This window comes from Streptopelia decaocto (assembly GCF_964273445.1).
Source record: "Streptopelia decaocto genome assembly, chromosome: 13".
NCBI lineage: Eukaryota > Metazoa > Chordata > Aves > Columbiformes > Columbidae > Streptopelia > Streptopelia decaocto.
The window spans coordinates 2327580-2352209 of record NC_138668.1 but is presented as its reverse complement, the minus strand read 5'-3'; the positions used below and the strand labels follow the sequence as shown (position 1 = coordinate 2352209).

Sequence of the window (24630 nt, the reverse complement as noted above, 5' to 3'; positions counted from 1 at the left end):
TCACTGAGCAGCAGCAGAAAGGGTGTTTCCTCAGGGATCTAGTTGGTCTAAAGGGCCGCGTGGTTCAGTTAGAGCGTGGGCACAGCCGGCTCAATGGTGCTTAAATGGAAGAGCCAATTGTAACTCTTTTATTTCAGAACATACATAATTATTCACCCTTAATAATTCTCCATAGTCAGGAGTTGCATTTACCCCCATACATTTTGCGTCTTCCCCCCCGCACTGGTGTGTCCATAGGCTGCAGCGTCTCCATTTCCCACTCTGGTTTACTATTAAGGCCATGAATTGGAGCACAGCACCATTGCGAGTCGTAACTTGAACAGAATTTAAAGGAAGGTGGCTGGAATTATCTATTTTTCTTTTGCTTTTTGACTTAAATGTGACTGGCCTACGAATATTTGGCGAAGGCTGGGATGAGAACAAGTGAAGGAGCCATCCGATAGCGGTTTGCAGCAAGCTGTGCATAGAAACTGAGCTGCTGATAGAGATCTGCTCTGTTCAGGGGGGGTCCAGGTAAATTGTAAGGAACAATCCTGTTTTCTCAGAGGCTTTGCCATTTACCTATTTGCTTTAATCAGTGTTTAATCTCAAAGGTGCTTTGATTGCGCTAAAAGCTTTTCAGCAAAACAAACTGGAAGTCCTGGATTGCGGAGAAAGCCACAGCCTTCCTGTGTATGCAAGTTGTAACATTTTTCTTTTGAATTTATTTATACTGTTTAATAAACCAGGCAGTACTACTGTACAATACACGTGCCATGAATCCAGCTGTGGTGACAGTAACATAGAAATGAAATGCATGGCGTATCGATTTGACATATTGAGCTGATTTATGCTTTCAATTTGTGTAAATGGCTGTAATGGCCGCAGTGAGCTCAGGTCTGACGGCTGCACACTCAAATTCCAGTTCTACTCAAGACCACATTACAAATGAAACTGGATTCTGGTTTAAAGTGTTGATTTTTATCCAGCCTACGTTCTCCTGCCGATGTTCCACACGTCAGACTCGCCAACACGAGTTCTTGTAACATCAGCTTTATTCGCCTTGGAAAACTGTAGAAACAGCTCGTGTTCCATTGGAGAACCTTGGAAGAGCTGCTAAACCTCTGTATTTTTAATTTTTAAAGGAAGTCAGCAAGAAGCTCGAAAGTTTACGTGTTACACTGTTATTAGTGTATAAAAACCCAATGATGTATTCAGTAGCTAGGAACATGGATAGAGTAATTATTTAGTAGAGGTTATTTTAAGTAGAATATCTTGTGTAATGGGAGGGTTTTTGAGGCTTCTTTGTGTAAAGACTGCCACTGTGAATTATTGATATACACAAAGAAATGATGAATGCTTGTATCAGTATTAATTCATGGGGATGTCTCTTGAGAGCCCGCAGGCTGTGAATTTTTCTTAAGTCAAGGCTGTTCAATGCAGTTGGGAACTGGCCTGATGGTACAGACCATACACCAGTGGTCTTTATATGGCACATTAATGCTAAGCTGGTTATTACCAGCCCTACCTTTGCCAATGATATTCTCACTACTCTGATTTTATTGACGGTTCATACCGTGTTCTTCACTTTCCAATCATCCGGTTTATTCCTTTAAAAGAGGTCATTTCATCAGTAGAAAACGCAGCCTTGGGGTAGGTAAGTTCCCTGCCCTGATTTCTCAAGTATTCATATAACACATGTGTCCAGTTGGCCTCTGTGGATCTAGTTAGACCCAGCAAAATCAGTTTTCTGCTTTCTGAAGCATTCTGTGACCTTTGGCGTGAAGAAAGGTGTCACAAACCCCCAGAGCGACGTCTGCAGGGCTGCGGTGACATGCCGGTGGTGCTCCAGGTGGGGACATCCAAGCAGTGGTTAAACTGTGTTCGCTCCTTTCTTGTCTTTCATTTGTGTGGGTAGGAAAGGGCGAGAGCCCCCGTTTGCAGGATGATGCTGCTGGGACCCCGCTGGAGGTGCCCGGGGCTCTGCCGCCGTTCTGCCCGCTGGAGCTGCTTCTGGCTCTGCCTTTTGCTCCGGGATCATCCGAATGTGCTTCACTGTACGTCAGCTGCAGCAAGGCGGCTCGCGGGGCCGGTGCGGAGTCGTTGTTAGCGTTCTGTATGGTGCTTATTTAAAGCAGAGGCTGCCTGGGGGGCTGTGATGGGCACAGAGATACCTATGCAGATGTGTGCAATTCCTGGGAATGATTATAGCAACAGAAAAGGTATGATTAGTCTTAAATTCTTTTGATGTGTATGATACTAAACATATCCAAGCTTGTTTGAAAGTGTCAATTTTTTAAAAAATTTATTATTACTATTGAAAAGCACAGTGTATGTACATATGTATATGTACATACATGTTCCTAGTGCATGAAAGCCTGGCTGAGGAACTCTAGGTGACTTTATGCTCTTTAAATGACATGGCATCCCAGGCTAATTCTACAGGAGTGTTTTTGCTTTGCTGTTACGTGCATTTCTGAAGACATTAGGTGAGACTGTCACAGTTACACAGAGAAATGACATTTATTTTCACAGCGTGGCATGACATTATCATTCCTAAGTGCCATTTCCTCTCAAGGTAACGAGCACCTTTTTGTTTAGACCAAACGAGACCCAAATTCATTGTATCTGATTCCTACAGCCCATCAACACTTTCCACATTACTGTAATCATTAGTTTACGTTACATTCCACTTGCTCTTTGGATCACGCTGGTTCTTGTTTCTGAACAGCGAAGGGGATTGAGGGAGGGAAGGGTCACGCTCGGGTCTTTGTGAGCATATAGGAGTTGCTGTGTGGCACGAATACAGACAGATGTACATTTTATACATTTGTACATTTATACATTTATACATCTGTACATTTTATATACCCTTCCTATATGGCCTCTTCCACAGAAGTCACCATTTTGGCATGTAGAAGCCTAGGATGGACAAGGAGAGCTGGTGTCCCCGAAGTCAGCCACCCTTTGGGCAAAAGGGAATCTTTGTAGCTGATTAACTGCTTGGTTAAGAAGGAAAAAAATTAAGCGTGAACAGAAGGTTAAAAAGTGTTCCCAATTCTTCCTTGCAAATATTTAGAGAAGGGAGCTGCCAGTCGTGCTCCATGTTGCCTCCGTCGTCCCTGGGTTTGGTTTTGCGGCAGCACGAGCCGTGTGTGTACAAGCCGTGTGTGTACTCACCGATTCCATCCACGCCTCCCAACCAGCTCCTGGGCTCCGAGCACCCGTGCTGCGTGATGGAGCAGCCGTTCAATGCATCTCGTACCTTCGTGGCGGGAGCTAATAACCCAGATTACCTTGGCATATGTTCTGACTCCTTTCCTTTCCTTGCCAAATGGAGATCTTTTATGTTGCTATAGCAGGGCTTTGCTAGACAGGCATTCAGGTGCGAGGGAACTCAAAGGTTTCTAATGGGACCATCAAGCTGTTTCACCTTTTGCCTTGTCAGTCTGCATTTACCCGAGCGAGAAGCGGTTGTGGGTTGCTGGATTGCTTTCCTGAAATGAGTTGCTGTTTGGTTCGCTCAGAGAAGATAAACACTCGCGTCTCAGAAATGCCATCCTGTCTGGCATCTGTGTTGGCAGTCTCAGCAGAAGGGCCAGGGAACAAATGGACCGTGTCTAAGATAAAATTGCAGTTGCTCCCTCTGGAGTTAATCCTTTCAGCCCAAAATTGAGAAGCACTGATGGGGCAATGCGAAGAAACACGCTCTTCTGTGCCTTCTGCTCTGTCTGTTTTATCGATGAACAAAGGACTTCGGCCCCAGATTGATTAATCCAGCACTTTGCCCTCGCAGTAGCTCTCCTGCAAGTTTTTACAAGGAAAATTAAACTGATGATTGGCAAACACAAAATACATATCACGCCTGTGCTATGCAGGGATGGCTTGTTGACTTGTTCTATTCCCGACACTGCAGGGTTGTGTTGGATTTTTTGTTTTCCTTTTTACCCCTTGCATATCCTTTCCAAACCTTTTTTACGTGAGGGGGGATATTAACTGATGGAGTTCAAAAGTTTGGGTTACAGGCCGTTTTGATGGCCTTCTCCTCCTCCCTACAGCAGCAAATAATGTGAGAAAGCTGTGGATCTGTGCGGAGCTGCCGGGGCATCAGCCCCATCAGCTTCCATCCCCAGCGAGGAGCAGGATGCAGGTTCCATGTACTGGACACGATCTGCTCCAGGAAGGACTTTCCAGGAGTCCCGAAGGACCTTAAAGCCAATCAGACTCCTCGGAAAGAGAAACCAGAAGGTGTTACTACTCCTTGGATTCCGTGAGAGCCCCCATCAGGCTTGAAAGAAGGAGCACAGGGATTAAGAGGAGTCATTAAACAGATGAGATGTTGTTCATAACCTCGGCCGGAGTTTCCTGGCTCCATGGAACATGTGGAGCTCTGGAGCGTCGTCGGGGTTTTTGGAGGGAAGTTTGTCTGCATGGGGGCTGGAAACCACTGACTTGTGCAGTGCCTGGCAATGGCAGCGCTGGCATTGTGCTCCAAGGCAGGGGCTCTATTGTAGGTTGGGAAAAGATACTTTGCGATTTTTATTTAATGCTGCATATTATTGCGAAGGACTGAGGTTGGTTTTGCTTTTCCAAAACAGATTTAGAATGCAAATACTGTTTTTAACAGGGTCTCTGCATTTGCAAAATGGTTTTAGGAGCCGGTACCTGTAGTAGTTTGTTTGCCTGTTTGCAGGGCAGCCAGGACAAGGCAGAGTCATCTGGGGGATGACCCAGAGAACAGGTATGAAATCCCTGCTTGGTCTCAAGTGTGAATGCACCTTCTGCATCGAAGAGGAGAGTCTCTGCTAAACTTGTGCCTTGCTCACATAACATGAAAGTACAAGGTGAAGGAGGAGAATGATCCTATTTGTTTTCTCATCTCACCTCCAGTGATAGGACTTGATTCTTCGCTCGGGACCCCCCCAAGTCAGTCACATTTAGAGCAGCGATTAGTGCAGATCAGCTCTGCTGAGCACACTCTGACATTTGGAAATCCCTGTCTGGAAGGGGAAATTGAGCAATGAGGTTCTGCTAATTACAATAGCTATTTTTTAAAATGTAATGTTTGCTTTATTGAGCAAAATCCAAATACAGACCCAGACGAGAGACTGGAAATACCCTGGCAGCAGAGGGGATGGGTCCTCAGCAAGCACGTTCCCAGGGTGGGAGCACGGGCACTGCAAGCGCCGCTACGTCAGAGCAAACACTGCGCAGTCTTGTCCGGAGGTGAATGTAGTTACCTAGCAACTTCCAAGAGTGTTTCAGATTTGTTGGAGACCCTCCGAGGCACTTTACCCGCTGTTCTTCTGGATGACAAAAATACGCTGGCTGTGATTTCACAAGCCAGAGGCAGTGCTGGCTTAAACCCCTCCCTGGCGCTTATTTGAGCTGGAAGAACCTGTGCTGTAGTACGGAGAACCAGGAAAAGAAACCAAACTAGGTTAAAATTAAATCAGAAGGAAAAAAAGAGAAGTTTGATTTAAAGATGGATCTTCGCTTCCCCAATGGCGTTTGCCGGCCGGCTCCAAACAGTGGCCCAGGGATGCGTGTGGGCACGCGGAGTGTGTGTGTGGGGATAGCAGTGAGATTGAGCGAGGGACAGGGCTCATAGCACACCTGTATCATTAAACACATCTTGTCTGAACTATGGCCACACGCCATCCTCAAAGCTTGGAGGAAGGTGCTACCGTTGAGTCCTCAGGGTGCTAAGGGCAGTAAGTTGTTCAGTAGCCTTGTTTTAACAGTTAGAAAGGTTAAGTAAAGCAGCTGTGACTTGTATAAAAAGAAAAGCACAGGTGTGCTGCTGTTTATCTTCCAATACTCTTTATTCCATCCAGCTACAGGTCTCCTGACGGAGGTGTGATCCGTGCACAAACCCCTCTTCTGCTTGAGGTGGAGCCTTCCCATCCATCCCGCTTTTGTCTGAATTTCTACTCAGATGGTAACTGCCCTGAAAAGCTTCTTTTAACTTATAACCGTGTATTAGTGTTTCTCTCCAAAGATACTTGCCATCCATTCATGTCTTCAGAAGCATTTCCCCCTCTGGCTATAGGGGTGTAGAGGCCTCTCCTCTTGGCACACAAGGATATTTTCCAGGTATCAACTTTCACCTGTCAGCCCGCTCAAAAGAAAATGTTGCTTTATGGCTGGTGAACTGTCGATAGCTCTTTATACCTTTAAATTAAAAGTGACACACTCACATAAATCATTTGAACAGTACTGTATGCAAACACAGTGCCTGCATCCAGAAGAGTTACGAGATGACAGTGAATTGGGGTGAATACCCTTATTCTTGACTTTGAGAAGTGCAGTGACAATGAATCATTCTTGGTGATGAGATGCAGCAATGCTGACTCATCGGGCTGAAATTAGAAGGGCTTTTTTAGGTAGAGATGTAATTCCACCATTTTTTTCTGATGAATGGATAAGAGTGAACATTTTTGTTTGCTAATTTACAGACTTCATCAACTAAATGTCATTTCTTTCCCTCCAGCTATCAAACCTGGTTGGAGGCAACTGACAGGGGAAGAACTTAAATCCAGGGAGGTGGTGCTGGAAAAGAATAGTAGGAAGGAGTAGTGGAGAAGTTCACAATTTGTTGGAGATGCTGGATGCATTATTGCCACCACATTTAGTTTTTAAGATACCCCTTTTCTGGGTTTGGTGAGTGCTAATGTTTGCTTTCATCAACACGGGAGTTTTGGAGCCTGATAATCTAGACCCCCAACCAACTTTGTTATTACACTTAATAGCAAGGGATTCTGTTCCCCTTAGCTACTTTGTCTTCTGCTTGTAGTCTCCAGCACTACTTCTCAGTTCAGGAAGGGTTAATGCAACCTGAAGAAAACATCATGCTCACCGGATCCCAGAATTGCTTATTTACTTGTTTTCTGATCACTTAAATCGTGCTGAATAACCAGGTTCCCAGAGGCGCTACATTAATTTCAGAATCTGGTGCTGGTATCCCTTCATTTTGACTTCGCAGATTTGATCAGAGCACAGTAAAATTAATTCTCTTTAGCGTCCTCAAAATCATTTGTATTTCTTTCCCTTTTTGCTGTTTCCCTGCGGAACGAGTTGATACTGTCTGAAGGTTTTTTAGTTGCACCAATATATTAATAATCTGTTTTACTCCTGGCAAGAGCTTTGCGGTCAGCCCTCAATGGGCAGATTTTATGCCAGGTTATCTTTCTGCTGCTGGGTTAAGAATTTTGCAAGCGAAAGAGAAGAGACTCCCTGCTACAGCTGCACACTCAGCTGCTTTTCTGAGGTAGGAATATCTCTGAGCCCACAAAAATAATACTGGTGGCAGCGGCTTCTCTGACGGGTGTTCAGTGCTGGGATTGACTCCTCTGGAGAGTCCATCAGCATCCTGCAGCCTCTCGTGTGTGTCCGGGAGATGCTGTTCTGTCCAACCACATAACGCTCCAAGCATTGGGCTGGCAGGGTTTCATCCCTCAGCCTGCCCTGTGCTGGTGAGGAAGCAGCTGCAAACTCACATTTTTCTTCTTTGGCAACGTATTCTCTCCCCAGGGGCTGCAGCACCGTTTGATTAGGATGGAGGGAAGGAGACCTATTGCGAAAGAGTGTTATTCCCAGCAGAGCTGTGCTTATCTTTTGGGCTCTGTGCTCCTTCTTAGCGAGGTGTTGAACGAGAACATCAAGCAGGAGCAGGAGAGAGGAGCCGCTCGGCTGTTGCCCCTCGGTCTCGCCTCAACCTCGGCTGCAGCTCAGAGCGTAAAACAACAAATTGTTTTGAGACATTTTAAAAAATCTAACGCTTTTTTTTTTGTCAAAGATCCAGTAGCACCAGACCCCCTTATTTTCCTCCCTACCTGCTTTTTCTTTGTGTTTCAGCCTGACACAAGGCTCTCTGATCTCCAGGGACTCATCCTTCCCTGAATATAATGCTCTGCAGTTCTTCATCCCTTGATTTGCTTTGGTACCGTGTCCCTTACCTGACAGCATCTGCCTGGGAGATGATGTGAACAGCGCTGATGGAACAGATTTTGAGAAGTTCAGGATCTTTCCCCAAGTTTTACATTTGATTGCAGTGGTGAAGGTCACCTTTGCTTTGGGGATCAGGGAGATGAAGTTACCTCCGCCTCTCAACGTGGAGGTGCTTGACTTCTGCACTTAAATTAATGCGCTGCTTAATCCTTTTACTGCCCAAGAGCTGTGGCCCATCAGGTACGTTTAGTGTCAGTAGTGGCACCTTGCGCTCAGAGATGACCTTCGGTCAAAGATTTTGGAACGGTTTTAAGGAGTGAGTATTATCTTTACAGTAGAGTTTCAGAGAGCTCAGTACTTTGCCCCAGGTCTCTAATCAGTTGTTGGGCAGAGTGGGAACAAAAGCCAGGTCTCTGCTGCAGAACCATGCGGTTTATTTTAAGCCGGGTCGAGTGACTTGCCAGGAATAAGGATGTGGGCAATTTCTGCTTGAAATCCTGTTTTCCTCAGATCAGTTGTTCCACCGTGACGTTGTTTACTCTCCTTTCTTGTAGCCTAACCAGGGAGAGTTTGGGGTGATTTCATTGTAATAAGCTCCCTGTCAAGAATTCTTGACATTACTAAGAGACTGTGTCTCTTAAAAGTAAAGGAGAGAGATTGGTCTGTCCTTGAGACTTAAGAGCAAGAGAAAGGTTTGGTTATTATCTCTTTGTCCAGTAAATCTTGATAGTGTGTTGACAGGAGCCCCTATCTTGCAGATGCTTTCCCTGTATCTTCAGTAATTATAACTACGACTTCAGCAATTTTTCAATTTGCAGCATCATTTTGTTGTTGTTTAGCAGCCCAGAGCTTTCCCTTTATTCATCCTTCATTGTGGTAACCGGCTGCTTTTTGTCTCTCACTTGGGGGCGGCATTTCCCTGCTGCACATCAAACCCAGTAGGAAACTGGTTCCCAAAGGAGGAGCAGCTCGCTCTTGCTTGTTTGGCTGAAACCCCCTTGGGGACAGTGCAGTGAGCAGGAGCCGCCGGCCCCGGGTGCTGCAGTTTGCGGGTGCGCAGGAGCACGAGTCCCTGGAGCCGCGGGGACATCGTGCTGACAGGCGTTCTAGTTCACTGTCTTTTGTGTCCTTGCTTGGGGTAAAATTAAGAAGGATTAAATTACATGGAAAACCACATAAACTGTGGCCTGAGACACATTGAGCTGTAAGCCTATCCATATAATACTAATTATGGCAGTAAGAGTCTCTGGTTTGCCTATTGCAGCTTTTCTGCAAGTCAGAATCAGTGTCGCTTAACTGTATATGAATTTCTGAAATACATTGAGAACGGGTTGGGGAGTTTTCCCCTTCACGTTTGCATCAGACCGAGCCCCCTGCCACCTCCAACCAGATCCAACACGGTGGTTTTGATGCTTTTGAGACAACACCAGAGCTTATTTGTAGCTGTTATTTCCCACTTTATAAAAGAAATGCATTTGATTTGATAACCAGCAGAACTTTCTTGAGAACACCAAAATTGGATCTGTAAAGCAGCAAGGAAATTATTTAGCGATGTCTGACACCAAACTATCTTACTGATTGTGATCTCAACGGATGCAATTTTGTGAAAGAACAGTAATTTCATCTACAAAGCATGAAAATATTTTAAATTAGAAATGACCATTTAACCCGATGTAATTTTGTAGTGCACTTCAGAGATGCTAAAACAGTACTGTACTGGTCCCAATCTGCGCTAATGGATTGAAGGAGGAAGGTATTGGCTACCGTAGGATAAATGGATATGTAACTTTAAAGGATAAACAGGCAAATGCATGCATTAACTGTGGAAAGTCGAATCCCATGGGTGAGATTTCAGATTGAACGCTAATGAAAATTTCATTTCAGCTCTCACAATATTTTAATATGCAGGATCACAGTATGCAAATAAAGCGCAGCCTAACTGCAAGTGGCTGGCGAGTTACTGCTGTCTTGGTCTCCGCCACCCCCGTAAGTCTGTGGGTTTTGTCAAATCAAAGTTTTCCTCTCGTTTTCACCACAAGCCAGAATCTTATGAAAATATCTTTGTGAGAGAATGAGGGATTGCAAGCTGCTCTTCCAAGTATTCTCATGGTATTACTCTATTGTTCCATGTAACTCAGCTATATGTTTTTAAATTTATGATTAAATTTGAAGTGGTACAATCAGTGCTTTCCCTATCAGAGTTTTCCTGGGAGTGCAGCCGTGGTTTGGAGTTTCCTTCTGTATTTCAGCTGCAGCTTTGATGCACCCTATTTTCCTCCTATCTCCTGAATCTGATAGAAAGAAGTAATGCCCTTCTTCCCCAGCTTATGGCATCAGATAAGATCCGCTGGCTTGGATCTGTTACAGGTCACATCACACTTTAACCACACATTAAGGCCATCTAGCTTCAGCCAGCAAACTTTGTCGTGTATCTTCTTTTGTAAGTGATCAGCTAAATAAGTTACTGTGAAATTACCCAGCAGCCAGCACAAGGGAACTGAGATGATTTGGCATGTTAGAACATACAAGAGTCCATATTTCTGTGATTGGATGCTGATATATCCTTGTAAATTTAAATTGTGTGTTAACTTTCTCAAAGAGGAGAGGCAAGGATTTATCTTAGAAGTTAATTAATTTGAAATAGCTATTAAGTAACAACATACCTAAATTTGCCAATCACCACACTTGACTTGAATTTGCATACAACTGTTGCATATAAAATACTGCTAAGAGTATCTTGGGTGTGCTGTGAAAATGCCCCGTTTCGCAGCTGTGACGGCTCTGCCAGGCCAGACCTCCTCTCCCCCTTCCCTCCGGGTGGGATTTAGAGCAGCAAAGCACAACCCCGGAATAGGCAGCTATATATATATTCTCAGGTATTTCACCCTGATGAGGAAGAATAAAAATGACTCTCTTTAATTTGAGGTTGTGAATGTGCTGCTTGTTTCTCTCCCTTGTAAAGTACCTACGTTCTATTAATGTGACTGTTAAGATAATCATGTTTTTTGATGAAAGCATAAGACTGAAATGATGTTTCCAAATGAAGGTTGTTTTGATTTATTCCCTGTATGCGGCATGCATAATTTTGCTTTCCTAGCTCTGTAAAGCAAGCTTTAATTTTATGGCTTTGGCTGTTGCTACTACTGTGCTGAGCCGTACCTATGAGCTATTTAATGTGCAACATTGAGGAGTAAATTAATGCAGGTCCACAAAGAGAGCGCTTCGATTTGCTAATTGCTTGTAGAGCGGTGGGTATTGTTGTGTAGAGAAAGACTGTTCATTAGAGATGGAGTAGCTAATTTTTTCCTACACGAGTCTCACATTTGAGCCGCTTGCCCATCGGTCAGGGCAGTCGGCTCACGTTCGGCCCCTGGAGAAGAACGTGGGGCTGTTGGTGCTGTCGGTGTTAACTCCTGCATTGCAACCACAGGTTGCTTTAGTTCCATTCATTAAACCCCCCGACCCACCTCCTCCAGCTTTGTCAGTCAGGGCGACATTTGGACGCTAGGGAAGACAAATTATTGATGCAGGGAAGCGAGGTAAACAATTCAGAAATGTCTCCTTAGACGAGTTCCTCTCCTTGGAAACGGCTTCTGCTCCTCTTCCAGCCCTGGGCTCTGTATCCCGTGGAGGCCGGAGCACAGGTTATCTTTCTTTTCCTGCCACTCTCTTTGGAGCATGACAGTATCAATGACAGTAGATTAGGCTGTGTTGTCATGTAAGATGAATGTTTTGAATTGACAAACCTTTTTTTTTTGGAGGCTTAAAGTAATTGAGTGAATACTTGAGAGGATTTTTTTTTTCTGCTTATGCCTCTTATTTGATTTTATTTTACCTGGTTGTGCTGCCTTCAGTCGGCAAATTGGACTTTGCATTTATTTGTTTATCTGATTCTTAATCTCTCTTTGCTTATCAGATTTCTTAATGCTTGCGCTCAGTGATCCGTGGGAATTTAACATGTGTATTAAGTAATGAGAATTTCCTTGGAGCTTTATGTTAACTTTTGTGCATACTCTGAAAATTCAACACACAAGTCTTTCCTACTGAGAGATTCCTGGGATACTGAGGTGAATGTGCCCACTGGAAAAGCCCGTGAAACAGAGCTGGGCTACCTACAGGTAGGACATTGTTTTTCCCAGTGCAAAACTCTGCGATGGGGCTGGCAAACTGCTCCAGCATCTCCCAGACCTGCTGGTGTAGGTGTCGAGGACTCCGCACATCATCTCCTTCCCGGCCACCCGCGATGGTGTCCAGTGTCCAGTTGTGGCCCCTCAGTTCCAGCAGGACAGGGAACTGCTGCAGAGAGTCCAGCGCAGCCACCAAGATGCTGGAGGGAGTGGAGCATCTCCCGTGTGAGGAAAGGCTGAGGGAGCTGGGGCTCTGGAGCTGGACAAGAGGACACTGAGGGGGGACTCATTCCTGGGGATCAATATGGAAAGGGGGAGTGTCAGGAGGATGGAGCCAGGCTCTTCTGGTGACAACCAGTGACAGGACAAGGGGCAATGGGTGCAAACTGAAGCACAGGAGGTTCCACTTAAATTTGAGAAGAAACTTGTTGGGGGTGAGGGTGGCAGAGCCTGGCCCAGGCTGCCCAGGGGGGTTGTGGAGTCTCCTTCTGTGCAGACATTCCAACCCGCCTGGACACCTTCCTGTGTAACCTCATCTGGGTGTTCCTGCTCCATGGGGGGATTGCACTGGATGAGCTTTCCAGGTCCCTTCAATCCCTGACACTCTGGGGTTCTGTGAGGTTCAGTGCTCCTGAAAAGTGGCCAGGCATGACTGAACCTGACCTCGGGCTGCACCAGGGGAGGTTCAAATTGGATATTAGCAACAATTTCTTAATGGAAAGGGCTGTCAGGCATTGAACAGGCTGCCCAGGGCGGTGGTGGAGTCACCATCCCTGGAGGGGTTTAAAAGACTCATAGATGAGGTTCTTGGGGACATGGGTGGACCTGGCAGTGTTGGGTTAACAGTTGGACTTGGTGATCTTAAAGGTCATTTCCAGCCAAAATGATTCTATGGTCCAACAATTCATTCCTAAAATTCTAAGGAAGTAAATTCTTAGAAAGTAGGTAAATGCTAAGAACGAACATCACAGTATTGCTTTCAGGTCTTTGCGGCGCGGGGCCCAGCACAGCGCCAGGCCCGGGCCTGGGCCCTGCAGGCCCGTCCTCGCAGGCCCGCGGTGCCTGGCAGCTCCTCCAGAGCGCTCTGATTAACTGAGATGTGGGGACAAGTTCAGGGCCTAATTTCTTCTTCATAATTAAAAATGTGCGCGTCTGTCATGCTGCTGGTGATTAGGTTGTATTTTCTCGTGGCCTGGAAGGGAACATGGCAGTGAATCACTTCGCAAGCAGCTGTCCTCTAACAGCTGAGCTAGGTTCAATATTTGATTTAAGCTAATAGAAAGTCTGGGGTAGGGCTAATGTTTACAAACTGGATGTGATAAAGCATTCAGATCATCTGCTTCGCAGCCAGGCAAGAGCAGGCGCAGGGCACCCCACCGAAATTTGGGCTTTGTCTTGTCCCTCCTGTACCCACCCGTGTCCCGCTTTGGACGGGATCAGCTGGGCTGGAAAAGCCTCCTTATTTCCAGCTGTATCATTTTAATGGCTCTGAATACATTAAATATGTCCTTTTTTGCTTTTCTGTGAGAGTTTGAGTCAAACCATACGTTTAAAAATCTTTGAGTCTTCGTAAATAATTTCTTCCATCAATCTGGTAAGTTTAGTTGCTCTTCTCTGAATTCCCACTAGTTAGCTACTCTCTCCCTTTGAGCTGAGCTGTCCAGAAATAAATGCAATGAAGAAATCTTATTTTGTGATTTAATTCTTATCTGATTGCTTCTCCAAATCAGACTGATCTGCTGTTATTTGCTGCTGTTTTGAACTTGCTGTCCACGTTCACCTCTAGGTCTGTGCTGGCACAGCAGCTTGAGAGCTTTATATTTGGTTATTTTCCTCAAGCTATATTATATGCAAGGTAAATTATGGGATATTTCCTCCTTGTATTTTTGATTTCTCCTGTCTAAAAGTGTTTGCAGCCTCTTCCTGATGTAAAATATGTCGGGGCCTTTTCTATCCTTTGCAAAGGCTATGCTGGATCTCTCATAAATAGCGTCTCCGAGAGGGATGTTTTCTAATTCTTCTTCGTGTGACTCCTTTCTGGCTTCAACCTGCTGGTGTAATTCTACCTAATTCAATAATAGTGGGGAAAAAGTCTTCCCCAGATGTCCGCAAATTTATAGTTTCCTGATATTTCGGCATCAAACTTGGTGATAATTTACTTTTTTCTTCTCACTTGCTCGTACGTACGCTCCATGTTTGGTTGGGACTCACATCTCCCGTGGTGTTCAATGAACATGTTTCATTTCCCTGTGCCAAGTCTCGGGCTTTTATTAAAACCCTTTTCGTCTTATTGTCTCTGGTTTGGATGTAGCACTCAAAAGACCCATTTCATGTGTGACGAGAGATTGTTAGAGGGACTCCGGAGGGTTTTAATGAATATCTGCTTGAAATCCTGTGAATTGGTTTGCAGGAAAGTTGGTTGTTTTAGCTCATCTTGTTTGTTTCTGTTGTTTAAATTAGCTTCTCTGTCATCAGTTGAGACTATTTTTTGGCTTTCTGCTAATGAGAGGATGGCTGATTGCCGGCCAGCGAAGTCTCATGGAATAAAAGACGTGGGAAGTACTAACATTGCAGTAGCCTACGTGGCTTCTCCAGAATAGCCATTTTGTTTAAAATCTTTTCTCACAAACAGAACTGCTCCTTCGCTGAGTCAGATTCCTGTTTCTCCTCAAATTATCCAGGGATAACAAGATATTTCCGCTTTGGTTTGGGATTCTTTAAGTTTCTTCAAGAAAAAGCCTTTCCCTGCACTGGGACCTTTTCTCCCAGGAATCCAGTAGGGTTGTGTTCCGGAGAGGACTCTACCACAACCATTGAACCCCAGAATTTCAATGGAACATTTTCCATGAACCATTTGGGATTTGAAACCTCAACAAGTATTTCCTAAACTTCATTTTCTATTTTTTTTGTCTTGAAGGGCCAGCTGTCTCAAGTTCTGGAAGAAGTGGGAAATCATAAGCAAAGAGCAGAGATGGTAAGTGTTTCTCTTTTGAAGGTTTGAAATTGTTTGGCGGAGCGGTAAGAGATGCAAAACTTAGTTCATTTAAACAGTGGATTGGTTCCAAATATTCAGAAATGAATAGCAAATTAGCATTGTAAAAGTTTGTATCACCAGTGCTAGTCTTGGCGCTCTGTCCTCACCTGGAACAAGCGTTGGATGAGATCTAGTGGTCTCCCTTTATTTATTTTCTTGGCAATTTGCTTTTCTCTTTGTTAGCAGTTCTAGAGCAGAAGCAAGCATTTAATTTCATACTGAGTTAACTCCTTCCTTTGAGGGCCTTTGATTCAGTCTCACATGTGCAAAGAACAAGCAGATGAGATGCAACAGAATTACCTCAAACTAATGTTTTATAATATCTGCGAATTTTCTGCTGGGTTTATCTGTTTTATTGCAAGTTCCCTCAAAGACCAGAAATCAGAGAGGCCACAACACCAGGCGGTAGGGAGGGTTACGTGCAGTTTCATGACTGTTGTGTGCCGTTCTTCATACTCAGGAATGAATGAGGTGTCAGCATTAAGCTGTGTCATGAACGAATGTTTTTACTGATGGGTGAATTTTGGGATTCCTGCAACTTGTTCGAGAAAGACAAACCTGAGCAGTGTCCAAGATGTAAACAGTCATTGTGTAGATGTGTTTTACACCGGATTAATTTTATTACTAATGCAAAGATGAGTGTGTGTCACTGGCCGGTCAATAGGTGCTAAACAGACCTCTACTCTAAAACCTCAATCGTAAACTCCAGTGCTAAGACCAGACTTTTTAGACTTGCACTTAACTCTGCCAGGGCACTGAAGGGCAGAGCTGCCCCTATTACTAGGTTGCCATACATCCTCTAGGTTCCTTTTTTATTCTTTAATTTGTTCTCCTTGCTATTTCAACATCAGACATTCTGTAATGAGAGTGTTAATTGATTCTGATTCTGGGGTGGTCTTACGTTGTGGGCCCATATTTCGGTGTGCTCAGCTGTTTCTGTGGTGCTGCAGGTCAGGACTGATGTTTCCAAAGAAAACCGAATGAGTCCTGTTTACCGTCTGATCTCATTACATGCTGCCTTGTTCTAGTTTTCAATACTGTACCATCAATTTTGCATTGTGCTCACTGGACGTATCAAAGGATAAATTTGCTGTTATGTTTTAAATGTTTTGTGTGGTTTTTGCCTCGTTAAGCCTGGGTTTTGAGTTACTTGTTAGCCATCAAAAGTTTGTCATATTAGGCTAGCAGAGAGCTGGTGAAACTGGCAATTCTAGCGTTAAAGCATTAATTGGTGTTGTGCATCATCTGTCAGCAGAGGATAAAGCAGCAGTTGGTGTTCGGTGCCTATTCCCAAGGGTTGCTGAGTGGAAAACCGCAGGTCTGGTGATCTGCAGTAACGCTCACATCCATCTCCCACCGACAGGCTGCGTTCCGTGGATTGCGAGGGGTGGCCTTTATTCAGCACTTTGAATTTTGTTCAGTAAATATAAGAAAGTTGCTTCCAGCAGAGGAAGAGAGACTTTTTATTTCCTCTTTTTCCCTTTTGAGGAGAAACGTGGCAGCGTAGTTTCTCCTTTTCACTGGTGGGAAATGGTTCTTCTCCGTCCCAGGTGAGATCTCCCTGGTAGGGAAGGTTGTGTTGCTCTTGTCTTCGGGTTGGCCGGTGCCTGTCCCTTTGGATGGGGCTCTCAGGGAGCTGCCTGCCCAGGGGCTCCAGCGCTTGTGCCGTCACCTCCGCTCTCCTCCCTGCCGCCCAACGACATCTTCTTGACGTGTTTTCTTTTTCCCCCTTTCCAAATCAGTGTCTCACCTGGATGGCCTTGTTTTCAGACTCCTTTAAAGTTGACACTTCAGCGATTGTTTACTGATTTGGATTCCTGGCATCTTGCCTTCCTTTTCATCTCTCTCCCCCTTTTTCACCTGTGATCCACTGCTTGTTAGTTTGATGTTCAGCCCCCGTGGCTTGGGGGGATGCAGAAGGGCTCGTCCCGCTCCGGGTGCTGACAGGTATGGATATTGCTTTTCATCATCCATTGTGCAGACAGGCTTATGGCCCTGAGTGGGATGGAAGAAACACTTGTCAGGTGCTATCATACAGTCTGCTGGGTCTTTGAGCTGCTTTGGGGATAAACCTCTGTCGAAGTGACATCTCTCCTGCCACCCCGAAGGGTGCTAATGGCTTTGCCACCCTCCCCAGAGCACTGGAAATGAAGCGATGGGCTCTGAGGCTGCTGAAGCAGCTGATTGGATCTCATTGACGAGTCTGTAGGGGACACTGCGCTAGGCCAGCGCACAACGTCTCGCATGAGGAGCGTGAGTTGGATTTGCTGCACTAACCGCCGTGTGTGCTCCAGCACATGTTCGCGTTGCTCATCATCTATAGTCAGTTTACTGCTAGGAGAACAAAATGAAAAGAAAAAGAAAATTTAAACATCTTCAGCTAATTGCAGTTGACAAGACAAAGGCAGTTTGACTTTCCAGTATTAATTAGCAAACCCATACTAATTAGCTTGTATAAGCACAATTCACGCTTCTTTCCATAAATGCAATTAATATTGCAACTGAAGACGTCTCTGGGCTGTGCCGCTGTATCATTAACATACTTTGCCCTAATTAGACATGGCCAGTAGTGGCTGGAGAAATGCATTTGTGATTACAACCCTAAAAAAATCCTCTACTATTTTATATCCTTCAGGGAACTTGAACCTAGAATTTATTTTCTGATTTAAGAAAAATTACCCTTATCATTGTACTGTGTAATTAAGACAATGAAACTTTGATTTTTCTCTGCCTCTGTCCCTTCAGTTCTTTATTCTCCTTTATCCCCAGTTTGTGTGCACTCCTGTGGGGGGGGGGCAGCGCCTGCCCAGAGAGCTGGTACGTGGACTCCCCACTCTGATAGGGCTGAGTTGTCCCGCAGTTCTGTGGGTTTTGTGTTTCCTTTGTTTGCCAAAATAATGTTTGTTATTGTATTTTTTTAGTGCCTAAACACACCTCTTCGCCGTAATTTTTGTGTAGGTATATGCACTTTTCTGACAATTTTACCATCATGGGAAGTTTTCTTTATCAAGGTTAGTGCTTCAGTAGCTTTATCTCCAGCATATGCAAGAGTTTGCTTGTAGAGTTCACACATATGGCCCCTGCTCGACGGTCCCAGGATCTTCCTGCATATGGAATGTTTAATGCTCTGCTGGCACAGACCTGAGCGAGCTTTGCTCAAGCCAAAACAATATTTGTAGAAAACACTGTTTTGTTTGTTATATTATTTTTGTTTCCCTTCCTGAGGGAGAAAAGCAGATGTGTTAATTCTTTCTAACTTTGATTTGCTTTTTCATCTCCCTTTATAGACAGGAGGAACTTGGCTCCAGCTTGCCATCCGAGCAACATCTGTGGTGCCTCATCTTACACTTCCAGTCTGGTTCTGTAGCGGGGGCGCTCATGTCAAGACTTTTTTTCTCCATCATTAATCCCCGAGGGAAGTCAGCTTGGTATTAAAAACATATCACCTGTATTTTCACTGCCCTGAGGTGCTCCGGGTATCTTTTGGCTTTCATCTTCAAAACACAGCTTGGCCCATGCGGGATCTGAAATCTATAGACTGCTCATTGGAACAAATTCTATTTCACACTCCAGCAGATTAAAAAGGGTGGATGTAAGAATCAGAAGAACTGCTTAGCAGGGTGGGAGGTAAAGAAGTCCGAGATTGTAGCCATCACAAAATGAATGGCATTAAACTGAGCGTCTTTACAGAAGAAATAAAGACACCTTGAAATGAAAATAACGAATGCCTGTTGCCTCGAGTAAAAGTGTTTGCTAAATAAAGGGAGACCTTTAGTTAAGGGCAGCAGGTCAGGGAGAGTTAAGGAGCCAAATCGTCTGTTCGATCTGATGGAACCAAGTCTGATTTAGCAATATGACAGCAGATCTCCCGACCACGTGGCAGGTTTCATTCTAACACCCTGTGTGAGATGGGCGAACCCAAGGCGGGTGAGTAGCACAGCACGAGCACAGCAACGGTTTTAGTATGGCAATTTTAGGGAAATATCCAGTTCTCAAATCACATTGAGAAACGTGAATCTGGTTATAAAGCGACACCAAAAATAGCTGATCCAGAATGAAATTATATAGTAACAGTAAACTGGTAGAGGATTCTTAGATCATAAAGTCCAGTCCTTTGGTTACTCAGACAATTGCAGCATATACCTTAGTTCATAAATTTATCAAGCTTGTCTTGAAACTGCTTAGGTGGTTTGTCCCTTTGCTCTCATTGAAAACCTGCTCTGATAGCTGAAATCTTCCCAATTCCAACTGAAAATATACGTGCAGTTAATATCCATTTTTTTCTTGTGCTAATGTTCTCCTTAAACTACAGTGACTGTTCTTCCTCCCTCGTATTTATGCCGTGACATATTTATAGAGAACAATTGTTCTCTCCCAGCATTTCATTTGTCTGGGTTAAACAAATCAAGCTCTTGCAGTCTCCTCTTAAAACAGGCTCCTCAGTCTCCTCGTGAATCCTGCAGCTTCCTTTAAATCTCTACCTGTTTTTCTGTGTCTCTGTTGAAGATGAGTAAGCAGAGCGGTCCCATCATTCCAGGGGATGTTCCAGCAGTAGCTTGGACAGGAATGTGTTCTCCAGGTAAAGGCAGGTACCTCTCTGTCCCGGATAGAGCTCAGCTCTTCCATTTCAGAATCACTTTACCCATTTCCACTGCCCCATGGCACTGCTGTTCATCCTGCGATTGGTTAACCCAGCTCTTTGTCCTCCTCTCTAGTTTCTGACTGATGAAGACTCAGCTCTTAGGAGAAGTTCTGGCCATGGTGGGACTTGCGCTGTTACATTTCAATTCTGCTGCTGTTCCTTCGGTTTTCACCTGGCTTCTTCTGCCTCATCTATTTATTCTCCTCTATGATAAAGCCTCCCTGCTTTGTGTTATCGGTAATTGCGTTTGTGTTTATATTTTTTGACCCGACATCTTCAGTGAATTTCGTTTGTTTCAAATAGGTTTTCAGATCGATGTCTGAGACATTTTTTTCTCTATCAGGTAGTTTTATTTCAGCAGAAGCTTTTGTTGCTTGTTTGTTCTGTATATACTTCAGAGTGTTTGTATTGTTCTTCACTTTATTGTGTGGCCCTGTTCATTTAGAAATGTTATTTGCTGGAACAAGGCAGGTGAGCGTGCAGGAGTCATTGATGCTCTGCTTCAGCTTTTCTCCTGGTGTTTTTCCTGTAGGGCTTTGGTTCTCCAGATAACCCTGGAACAGAGGAATGGGAGTACTCAGAGTGACTTTTCCCTTTTCCTAGGTGAGAGCTCACTCTCAATGCTTGTCGTAAACAAGTACATAAAATTAGTCCTTGCTCATTCCCATGGCGCAGGAATGTAGTGAGCTGAGGAACAGAGAGAGGAGGTTTTTTTGCCCTCTTAGCATAGGGAATGCTGAGCAGCCCAGTTTGGTTGTGTTGCATCTGCTGCACGTTCCCTCCTGGAAAATTCAAGTTCCACACACAACGGTGGCAACATCAGAAGCATCTCTTGCATGTGGCTGCGGGTGGTGGAAGCTTTGGGATCCTGGCAGCTGAGTGGAGAGGTCGTCCATACATTACACTTCTGCATGGTAATATCTCAATGCTATTTTAATTCGGTTCCAAGAAGAGATTTAGTGAGTCAATTTTTGTGGTTTATCTCTGCTTTAAAAAACTAGCCAGGCACTTGGGATCAAATAGTACATTCCCTTTGAATTAAAAAGAAATAAACGGTCTGTTTGAAAGCCCCATTACATAAATGAACCTGCTGTTGGACCCATTAACGTGGAAGTTTTATGGAACTCGGCAGCACCGTCTGGTTTCAACGGGCCTGTTTTCATTTTCTCATCAAAGGTAATAACAGCGGACATGGGGTTGGGATTTGACAAGGAGGAGCCGGAGCTGCCCCCATAGTGCTGCTCCCGTGGGGCTCCCCAGGGACACATGTTCACCCAAAACTGAGCAGCGAGCCCAGTTCACATGGAACATATGGACAGTGATCTAATTCTCAGCCCATCATTTGGAAAAGCCTCCACGCTACAGGTGTACGTCGAAAACCTGACAAGCACCATGGGTTGCTTTCTGCTAAAAAGGATGATAGCGAGGGCTACACCTTAACCCAGAAATAGGCTGAGAGTTGATAACGTGTTTTCACCTTTGCATTGCAGGATTATAACTAGGGGAAAAGGAAGAGGTAGGGCTTTTTCCCTTCAGTTGTGGAGCAGAGGACAAAGAAACCGGCTTTCTGTGCAGAGGACGCTGCAGTGCTGTGATTAGAGCAGTCCTGTTGTCAGTGTTGCTGTTGTTAATGTCAAATCTGAGTTATACTGAGTTACTTGGTAAAATAAAATGAGTGGGACAGGGATATTATGAGAGCCACAGCCTCGAGGTACAAAAGGCACCAAATGACATGCATGCGAGTCTTGTGCTTTTCCAGGCTACGTCCACCCGCAGAGTCTGTGAGAAGTTTTTAGGCTACCTCAGACTCACGTGGTTTGATTTAGTTGAACTAAAATTTCCTGCAGGGCGCAGGGGCTCTCTGAATGTTCAGCACTTTGAAAGGTAAGGGAAAATAGGGGAAGAGGTCCTGCGTATCTCTAGGTTCAGCAATTTCTGCTCCTTTTTTTCTGCCTTGCCTAAAAGGCGGTTTGGAGAAGCTGTAGAAAGAACATGCGTGTCCAGTGAGGGCGAGGCAGACTTGTTCTGATGAACAGGCATGTTAGGATGGGACAAACTCATCTTTAATCTCCAACGTGCTTGTGACAAGGATGGAGACCAGTTTGCTCCTGCGTTCACAGTCCCGGGAAGTGGTACCTGCATCAGAGGAGGAGCGGCCTGAGAGATCCCATCCGAGAAATGCAATTCTGCAGGCGCAGTTTATCCTGAGCAAGAGGGAGGATGAGAAGGTCTCTAGCAATGGGATCTAAGGGAGCGTTGAGGGCACGTGCGTTGGTCATGCCTGCAGATCAAAGGTTGCTGGATACTTCTCGCCCAGGGCTGGCTTTGTGTGTACAAAAAGGGAGAGAAAAGCTTAAAAACCCACGACATTTCAAGACTGCCTCAGTCCTTGCACCTACAGCCTGGTCAGCTTGCTGTGTTATTTGCTGTGTTTTCAATCTTTCTGTGTGTGCATCCTTCGCAGAGCGTGTTCCTGGTGGTTTTTGCCTTTGGGTGCTGGGCCGGGTGCTGGTGGCTGCTGGGCTCTCTGAGCCGCTGTCAGGACAGCAGAGGCCTCCAGCAGGACCTGCGAAACCTCATTTATCCGCAGAGACAAGGGGATCATAGAGCAGAATTTTTCCGATGACCTCTTGGTGAATAATGAATGGTAGCGCCCTTCCTCTTCGGAATCGCTTAATTGAGGCTGACAACTCTTTGTTGTATTACAGGATCTAGCTTGTCAGGAGAATTTTAACTTATTTATGAATATTTCATTAAGCGCTAAAGACTGGCTGTACAAAATGGAGCTCCTGCCAGGCCCTGTCCTGTTGATGCTGTATTCAGTGTCACCCACCACGCATCCATTACACCTTCCCTCCCCTCCAAGCTGCACCTTGGAGCTCGTTGTTAGTGGCAGCAGGAACATGTTCACCAAAGGTTAAAATGCCACGTTTCTGTTTTGGCACCAGAACTGGACACATGGTATTTGAGAGGGAATTGCTTTTTGCTTTTCATTCTGCGATTGCAGCTGGCAGCTGAAGGGAACCACAGGCATAGCCCCGAGAGGCTAAAACGGGCAGAGCGCTCTTGGCAGGGCCCTGTAACCTTTGCTTTTTGGCACCAGGAGAGACATTTCCTACTTATGCATTAAAAGCCTCTGCTTGTTGCTGCATGAGGGCCTGAGGATGGGGCATTTCGCTAGAAAACCTTAAATCTGCTTTTCTTAGCCTGTTCTTTGGGGAAGGGTTTGGGCAACAAGACTTCTCCAAGCATCTTGTATATTTATAAATATATAAAGGGTGAGTGTCATGAGGATGGAGCCAGGCTCTTCTCGGTGACAACCAGTGACAGGACAAGGGGCAATGGGTGCAAACTGGAACACAGGAGGTTCCACTGAAAGAGGAGAAGAAACTTGTTCCCGGTGAGGGTGGCAGAGCCTGGCCCAGGCTGCCCAGGGGGTTGTGGAGTCTCCTTCTGTGCAGACATTCCAACCCGCCTGGACACCTTCCTGTGTAACCTCATCTGGGTGTTCCTGCTCCATGGGGGGATTGCACTGGATGAGCTTTCCAGGTCCTTCCAACCCCTGACACTGGGATTCTGGGACTCTGTGATCTGCTGTTTTCCTGAAGGCGGCTGGGAGGTTCTGCCGAGAGAGCTGCTGCTTTCCCGTAGCTGGATCCCCTGCCCCATCCTTATGTTTCCCATCTCTGGGAGTTCAGAAAACACCTTGAGCGTGAAATCCTGCTGGTCCCCGTCCCTCTCTCTGCCGCGACGTGCCGGAAAACGGGGCTCCCGGCTGCGTGAACTGCAAAGCTGGGCTGGAGATGCGTTGGGAGGGGAGAGCAGTTTTTCGAAGCGTGTTGAAGTGCAGGCTGTGGGTCCTTCCCTGCGAGTCGGAGCAAGAGGATTAAGTGCAGTTTTCAAGTCTGGCACTCAGCAAAGGCTCCTTTGCTGTCTTACAGCATTAAGCAGAGATCAGTTCCGCTGTGTTTATGTTTGGAGATGAAGGAACAAAAACGGGTGTTAGATTCCTCTTTTCCCTTTGGTTTTCCTGGGTGGTCAGTAAAATGAATAGATTCATCTCTGACTGTTTATTATGTGATGACTTTTCAACAAGAAGACTGATAATTGGGACAAGAGGTGGGATGACAAACCACCATTTAATAAGAACTGTTGACTGAAAGCTCCAGAAACTCCTCGAGGGTGTATTTACAGGAAACAAACTGTATTCAGTCTTTGTGCAGAGGAAGTATGACATCTTTGCAGATTTATTGGTTGCTTTGCACATGAATTACAGCTGCCAGAAGACTTGCTCCTAGGAAAAGCAGCAACTCCTGCATGAAAGAAGTGACCTGTGAGATGTTCTTCTGGAGAGCAGACAACTCCACTGCGCCAGCACCGCGGCTGCGGCACATTCAGTCCGACACCTCGACAGGCTCCCTAAAGAGACTGTTATTCAGTGTTTTGCTGCTCTAACCAGGAGTAATGGGTAGGAGGTGTCAGCCATTTAAAGCTAATTACTCTGGAGTTTCCTTCTCTCGGTGGACACCAGCTGTTTTGCTCTCTCTGGTGGGAGGAGCTTTCGGTAGTAATTAAAGGATACAGTCATCTACGTGCTGGTGAAAGTGGTGGAGAGAGGCTGATAACAGCAGAGAGGCTCTGAGCTGAATGAACATGGAAATTAGGTGATCCTTCAGAATGAGCCGTTAGAGCCAAGAGAGGTGTTTGGGGTGGGAGCTGCCAGGGGTTTCTGCTGTCCTGCGCGGTGATGTCTCCTAGTGGTGCCTGGGCAGGACGGGGCTGCACAAGATGGAGAGGAAGAGATTCCTCGTCTGCTCCTTCCTCTTTAAGCGAGAGTTGAAATACGTAATTATACTCAAATAAACCCATGGGTCTAAATTAGCATCTGCAGTTCCCTT

General features: G+C 45.3%; 1 protein-coding gene across 1 annotated transcript in view; it reads left to right on the top strand.

Annotated features, from left to right (window-relative positions):
* Positions 1-24630, top strand: part of MAD1L1 (mitotic arrest deficient 1 like 1) — a 305040-nt gene that overhangs the window by 147334 nt on the left and 133076 nt on the right. The window contains exon 14 of the mRNA XM_082064189.1: positions 14974-15030. Coding sequence (XP_081920315.1) covers positions 14974-15030 — 57 coding nt within the window. The remainder of the gene's footprint in view (positions 1-14973; positions 15031-24630) is intronic.